General features: G+C 35.6%; 1 protein-coding gene across 1 annotated transcript; it reads left to right on the top strand.

Annotated features, from left to right (window-relative positions):
* Window positions 1-1,408: 1,408 nt before the first annotated feature.
* LOC116030183 (sulfoquinovosyl transferase SQD2-like) lies at window positions 1,409-6,636 on the top strand. Its single transcript, XM_031272346.1, has 11 exons — window positions 1,409-1,749; window positions 2,573-2,639; window positions 3,011-3,081; window positions 3,286-3,403; window positions 3,523-3,596; window positions 3,807-3,862; window positions 3,957-4,040; window positions 4,258-4,345; window positions 4,456-4,533; window positions 5,405-5,461; window positions 5,833-6,636. The coding sequence occupies exons 1-11, from the start codon at window positions 1,634-1,636 to the stop codon at window positions 6,326-6,328; spliced, it is 1,305 nt and encodes a 434-aa protein (XP_031128206.1). The 5' UTR covers window positions 1,409-1,633; the 3' UTR covers window positions 6,329-6,636.
* Window positions 6,637-7,177: the final 541 nt, after the last annotated feature.

Below are 7,177 nucleotides of genomic sequence, written 5' to 3'. Positions count from 1 at the left end.
AGAAATTAAAGAATAAATAAATAAATATAGTATCAACTATCAAGCAAGCCGTGAGTGTCTCCCTTCAACATCACCACAACCATTGTTGTATTTACAAAAAAAAAAAATTTAAAAATAATCATGACTATCTTGTTTAAATTTAAAAGTCATCGACGTAAATATGACATGTAGTTGTTATTTAAAAATAATTCAAAAATAAACAAATTAAACAATAAATTGTACAATTAAAATCCTCATAAGTATCAAAATGTAGCATGTTAGCATATGTAGCCTAACGTTAGTGGTAACCTATTAAACAACTAAGATTAAGAGCTAATTGTACTATTGGTACCTCATTGGTGAAGTGTTAGTTCTAGCTTTTAGTTAGGAAATCCATTTGCGACTAGATTTAGAACAAAATCGATAAATATGAAAGGAATAACATAAAGATCAAACTCCTAATGGTAGTTATGAAAGAATCAAACGATAGCTCATCGTGGATATATAACTCAAGTGTTCGACTAACTAACATTTAGTCTTGCTCTGAGAACTTGAGAAGTCATTGAGAGACTTTGACCGATTAATAGAATCATTTGATATTTATTTTTTTGTGGACCTTGGGACAATTATATAATGTCTATATATAACTTGACAAAATCGAGAAACTTAGGTTATAAAAATGAAAAGAAAAAAAAAATCAAACGGCGGCTGATGCATAACTGTAACCTGTAAGCATATTCTCTCAAAAGCTTCTAGTTATATTCCATCCCACCTTGTCAACCGAAATATGTTAAGACTTCAGGCAGCCCCAGGATTATGAGTAATATGATTCCGATTTTACACCTTTTCTCTCCACTTTATAAGCAGCCAAAACTTTTGTTTTTCTACCCAAGATTTGATTCCAAACAACCTCCACACGTAATAAGAATTTAACGTTAATTGCCCTTAAGAACTTAACTCACTGATTCAGTAAATAGTATTTAAAATAAAAGAATTTAACCTTAATTTACACATATTTACGCGATAAATATCTGTAAATTTATCTAATCATATTTATTACATTTAAAGTACAGAATAAACGTTTATTATTGTAATTTTTGAATTTGAATTATAGTTTCTTTTGGATTATAAAAATTTCAGAGCCGGTGTTGATCATGATGATATAGGAAATGCGTATTGGGTGAAGGACAACCTACCATAAAGATTCTTAACGCCAAAAAGAGTAATTCTATATATACTCTCAATTTGTATTTCTAGTTTACTCCTTATCATTTGACAAGAGTCATAATATTTATCTATTTATTTTTTTCTTCCTCTAATTAAATTCGAGCACAAATAAAAATACAAATTGGGAGTAAGATTTTGAAACTACATTATTTTTCCCACAAAAATGCAGTCATTTCGAGTCATGACGGACAGACATTTGATGACCAAATCCACTGCCATGTCCGCTTTCCTCTCTATAAAGCCTTCTTTCTCTGCTGTGTCTTCCGATTTTCTTATATTCATATAAACCCATCAATTTATTCCCAGTTTCTTGCTTTTCTTGTTCAAGAGCAAAACCCATCTGTACTTTTCTTTTTTTGGGCGTAAAAACTTAATCTTTGAAGTGGGACTGGCCTCAACGCTGTGGGAATTTGCAGTTTCTAGTGAGATGACAATTACAGAGTACAGAGAAGAAGAGAATGGGAGCCATCCCCTTCTTCTTGAATCTGATATGACTTCAAGGCCCAGGCGTATTGCTCTCTTCGTTGAGCCCTCTCCATTCGCGTGAGTTCTTCTGATCTTTACAGCTCGTAACTTTAGAGCAATTGGTGATTGCGATTTGACTGGAAGTTTTCGATGTGTTTTTTTTGCATCTCTTCTTTCCTTGTTAATTTATTCTCCCTTTTCAGAGAAGAAAGAATCAAACATGTGTTCTGCTCATCAGCTGTGTGGTCCACTTGGTTTCCTCCCCAAAAGATCTTTGTGTGTGATTAAGATTTGACTTGAAGTTTGTATGTGTTCTTGTTAATGCATTAATTTTGTGGAATTATGCCAGATTGGCATTAATCTTATAAATTTGCAGTTCTGTTCTCTTATGTATGTAATTGTACAAATTTGATTCACATTTGTACACCAAAGTGCTTGTGCAGGGAAGAACAAATGAGTCCCAAGTGTTAGTATTCAGGTAGTATGCAACTTTTAAACTCGTCCATGAGGCGATAAAATGTTTTGAGGACTTAATTCTGGATTTCCTCAAAACATGCTAGCATTGTTCATTTGAAAGCAATGATTTGATTGCATAGTAGTTGTAGATAGAATAGGTAATGATTATCAGTATTTGAGCCTATTTGCTCAATTACATAGTGCATATGAACCCTACAATGACCATTATTTAATAGCCAGTTTGATGGTTCTGATATGCACAACAAACTTCTATAGACAAAAGATTGAAATTTCCAGAGTATCTGTGCAGATCTGTATTGTGTAATTGGCCAAGAAACCATCAACAATATTTAATCATGCTTTTTCTTAGTTATGGGTATATTTGTTTTCGCAAGTAGTAAATACTAATTATATTGTTGAATTGTTTTCGTGACTGAATGTGCAGTTATATATCTGGTTATAAGAATCGATTCCAGAATTTCATCAAATATCTGCGGGAAATGGGGGATGAGGTATTCTCTCTTTTATCAGTGATGTTCATTAATTAGTTATATTCTGTCATAGAAAGCTTTAAAAAAATTCTCAAGGAATTGACTTTGTTTTCGCAAGATTCTGTGGGCCAAGAGTGTTTATATCTTGTAATTTTATATTAGCCTAAAGTCGTTCATCACAGATTCACATTCCAGCCAGACTTAACTGAAAGCAGCACATAATTCGAACTAGATTAATTATACAACTGCTCAATGGGATTTTCTTAAAATTTATCTTTATATACTTTTGATGGTTGAGAGGGGCTGAACCTCCTGCATAAAGCATGTCCAGTTGATACCACTGGACTAGAAGGACCTTAGCACTGAATAGGCTCGTTGAATGCTTGGTGCAGGTAATGGTTGTGACAACACATGAAGGGGTGCCAGAAGAATTTTATGGAGCGAAATTGATAGGGTCACACAGGTTGTAACTGATTTATTCGTACGCTTTTCTTTACTAAATTTATATAGTTTTGTTTATTTTGTAACCTTCTATTGCAGTGTTGGGGAAGAACTGTATGATTACTCCATGTTATCATACTTCTTCTTCAGTTTATTTATGAATTTCTTTCATCCAATGGTATTTAGAGTATTGGGCTTGTCTAATGGATTTTCATTTCATTTTTAGCTTTCCCTGCCCCTGGTACCGTAAGGTCCCCCTTTCTCTGGCTCTTAGCCCTAGAATAATCTCAGAAGTCGCACAATTCAAGCCTGATATAGTACACGCGTCATCGCCTGGTATAATGGTTAGTTTTCACTTGCTCATGGCCGCTTTCTTACGTGGTGATTTGGGGTTATCTTTTAAGAGCTTAAGGGGAAACATGTCATCCATTTTTGTATTATTGACAGTTCTATTCTCTTGAAGGTTTTTGGTGCTCTCTGCATTGCAAAACTCTTGTCTGTGCCCATAGTTATGTCTTACCATACCCACGTTCCAGTGTATGTTAAACCCTTTCAGTATTCTCGTGATATTTTAAGAAACTTTAATAGCTTTCACTTCGTATGTGATTATTGATTATAATAATGTTAATGTCTTACCATTTCGAATAATATAGATGTTACCTCTCTTCAGTTTTTTTTGTAAAACATATCAAATTAAGGGCTTAAATTGATTAGTCTTTTTTTTTTTTCCTCCCATTTTTTTTGCAGATATATTCCAAGATATACTTATAGTTGGCTGGTCCAACCTATGTGGTTAATTATAAGTATGAGATCAGATGCTTTCCTATGATCGTTCTTTATTGATATCATACCTTTTCCTTAGTAATGAACGCTAATTAAATATTTATTGTCCTCCAGAATTTCTTCATAGAGCAGCTGATCTTACACTCGTCCCATCTGCTGCAATTGCAAAAGATCTGGAAGAGTACAAAGTAACAGAAAGTGAGAACTAATAAATTACATGGAGCTTATTAGTCTCTATAACTGAACTCCGCCTAAAAGGATCATAACCCCTTTAATTTTTTTCTATCCTTGTTAGAATCGCTATTGTTGATTGTCTACTTCTTACGTATACATTGTGGTTGTTGAAGTCCATTAGCTACCATGAACTTCGTGGTTACGCTCTTCCATTAACATCTCTGTCTATGCTTCTTTTCAGCTGACAAAATCCGTCTCTGGAATAAGGGCGTTGATTCCCAGAGCTTTCATCCTCAATATTACTCAGAGGAAATGCGTTTAAGACTAAGGTAGTGTCTTTGGCTGTTTTCTAATGCGTTTTGAACTTTTTCTTTTTTCCTACAATAGTACTATACTGGAATCATTTTCATTTCCGTTTTTTTTACCCATGCTCAAAAAGTAATGGGGAGCCTGACAAGCCACTGATAGTCCATGTTGGGCGACTTGGAGTTGAGAAGAGTTTAGATTTCCTTAAGAGGTACTGCCATTCTATTTACTTATGAGAACAAAATATAATATAATAAAGTTGCTTCTGTTCTATTTAGTGTGAAAACAATATTGCTTGCATGTTTTGGCAATGAAAATTTGCCAACCTTAATTATGATGCCAACATTTGTGGATGGCATTGGCATCTGCTTGTCTTTGAGCCCTGCCAAGATGCATACCACGTGTAAAGACATGCAAGCCATGGTGTAGAAACATGCACAGTATTGTGGAATAAGTTACATGTTTGCTTAAGAAGTTAGAAAACACGATACTCTGTTCTTCCTCAACTCCCAAATGTGTGTGTGTGTGTGTAGCTCTGCTTATTTTCGGTTTCGAAACATTGAAACTTTTCTTCAATGTTGCCCTTTTGCAAAGCTTGCAGAAACACTTAACGAAAATAATTCTATGGAAGCAAAACAAAGTAGAGACATGCCAAAGCATCAATTTTAATTTTTTTTAGTGTTTTGTTATGGAGTAATTATTTTTTTAAAATTAATTTATATATACACACAAATATTTATATATGCACAAGAAAGCAAAAAAAGTAGGAGAGGCATGTCAAAGCTTAAATTTTCTTTTCTGAATGTTTGCATATGGGGTAATTTTTTCTTCTTTAGATTAATTTGCTGACTCACCCTTCTTATCACCATAAACGAACCAATGAGGATAGATGGGGTACATGTTTTATCTCTCTGGGTCTTCCACAAGTGTAAACGTTTACATTTATTTGTTAGGAATGCGTTCATCCCTTTTCTTTTTGTTCTCTTTTCATCTTGTTCAACAAAATTCATTTCTTGCATGCATTTTGCTAAATTTTTTGGAGAAGCATTGCATCTGACATTTTGAATTCATGTATGAAACAGGGTCATGGATAAAATTCCCGAAGCTAGAATAGCCTTTATAGGAGATGGGCCTTACAGGTGAGTTGCAAAGGCACATGAAAGCTGCTTTATGTTTTTCCCGATTAATACAAAAAGCCAAATTTCAGACATCAGAGGCTAAAGTGGTGCATTCAAAACTTCATTTCTTCATATTCATATGATCTAGAATGATGTTTCTTATAATATATCTGGAGCTGGATGTTATTCTCAACTTCTGAGTAGAGATTTTAAAGTGGCATTCATTTTATTGGACTATGATCATTGAATATCCAGCAAACAGCCATTTTGTGTTTTTGCTAAATGGTCTTAACGAAGTTGCTATGGTCAATTTTTGGGCACACGAAAACGTGCTGCAGTGAATTCTTGCGTGATATGCATTTGCTAATTATTCTGTAATTTCATTGTTGTAGAGGGGAACTCGAGAAAATGTTCTCTGGCATGCCTGCTGTGTTCACGGGTATGTTACAAGGGGAGGAGCTTTCTCAGGCTTATGCCAGCGGAGATGTTTTTGTCATGCCCTCGGAATCTGAGACGCTCGGGCAAGTAGTGCTAGAGGCCATGTCGTCTGGACTTCCTGTGGTGGCTGCCCGGGCTGGAGGAATCCCGGAAATTATTTCAGACGATCAACAGGGCAAGATTGGCTATCTGTTCAATCCCGGTGATCTCGATGACTGTTTGAGGAAACTGAAGCCTCTTCTATGGGACCCTGAGCTGAGAGAGACTATTGGCAAAGCTGCACGCGATGAAGTGGAGAAATATGACTGGAAAGCAGCGACCAAAAAGATTCGCAACGAGCAGTACAATGCTGCCATTTTGTTTTGGAGGAAGGAGAGATCCCAGTCCCCGGGGCCATTCCAGTGGTTATTTAAGCGTATGTTCCAGACACCAGATGTCGAAAACAGGTGAAGCATTTCGTGGATGGAAAGCCATTTTCGTGAAACCTTATTCTTCTCTAAGATGTCTGCATTATTACCATCCTTAACCTCAAAATCTAGTCCTCCTGTGCCATGGTTGTAGAATTTCGACATGAAAAATTCGGGGTCTGTTGTGCCCCTTTTCCATTCAAACTCTCAAATTGATGTACATGTAGTTAAAAGCCCCTTAGCTGAGTGTCTTAAAGATTGAAAGCTATGAAATTTGCACTTCTATAGATTGAAACCTGGGAAATTTGCACTTCTGTAGATTGAAACATGGCACTTGATGCTTTTACTATTGCAACTGTAGCCTGTCCCTTCTCCTATTTGGTACACATATATCAGGTTGTGGTTAGGTTGCCTGCATTTCAAGCCACTAAAATCTAATCCTCAGAAACCACTCTTGAAGTAAAGAGAAAACTTGTAATCACGTGAAAAATATTGAGATGTAAACTCAACATCTTCTCGAATACATAGAGGCCAAATTGAAACTGTTTAATAGGCTAGTGTGGGACACATCGTCTCACCTTAAGACTACACGTCCACAAAACTTAGTTCGTTAAAAGTTGACCTACCTCTTATACATTAATTCAAATCCCCCATCAATAGTCAATGTGGGACGTATTCCGGACAAAAAACTCACTCATTGAAATAATGAATCATGCACAGAAAGTTCTTATCCTTTACAGATTCTATCACAGCCTCTCATAGTGGCACGCTAAAACAGTGTTGGATTAACAAGAATCATCACCATCTTCAATCTAATGCCATTCAATTTCAGCACTGCAGCTGATGCATGTCATCATCTTCCCCTTCAAAGATCACATCCAAACAACCCCCA

This window comes from Ipomoea triloba, chromosome 9, assembly GCF_003576645.1.
Source record: "Ipomoea triloba cultivar NCNSP0323 chromosome 9, ASM357664v1".
NCBI lineage: Eukaryota > Viridiplantae > Streptophyta > Magnoliopsida > Solanales > Convolvulaceae > Ipomoea > Ipomoea triloba.
This window is presented reverse-complemented; position numbering and strand designations above follow the sequence as displayed.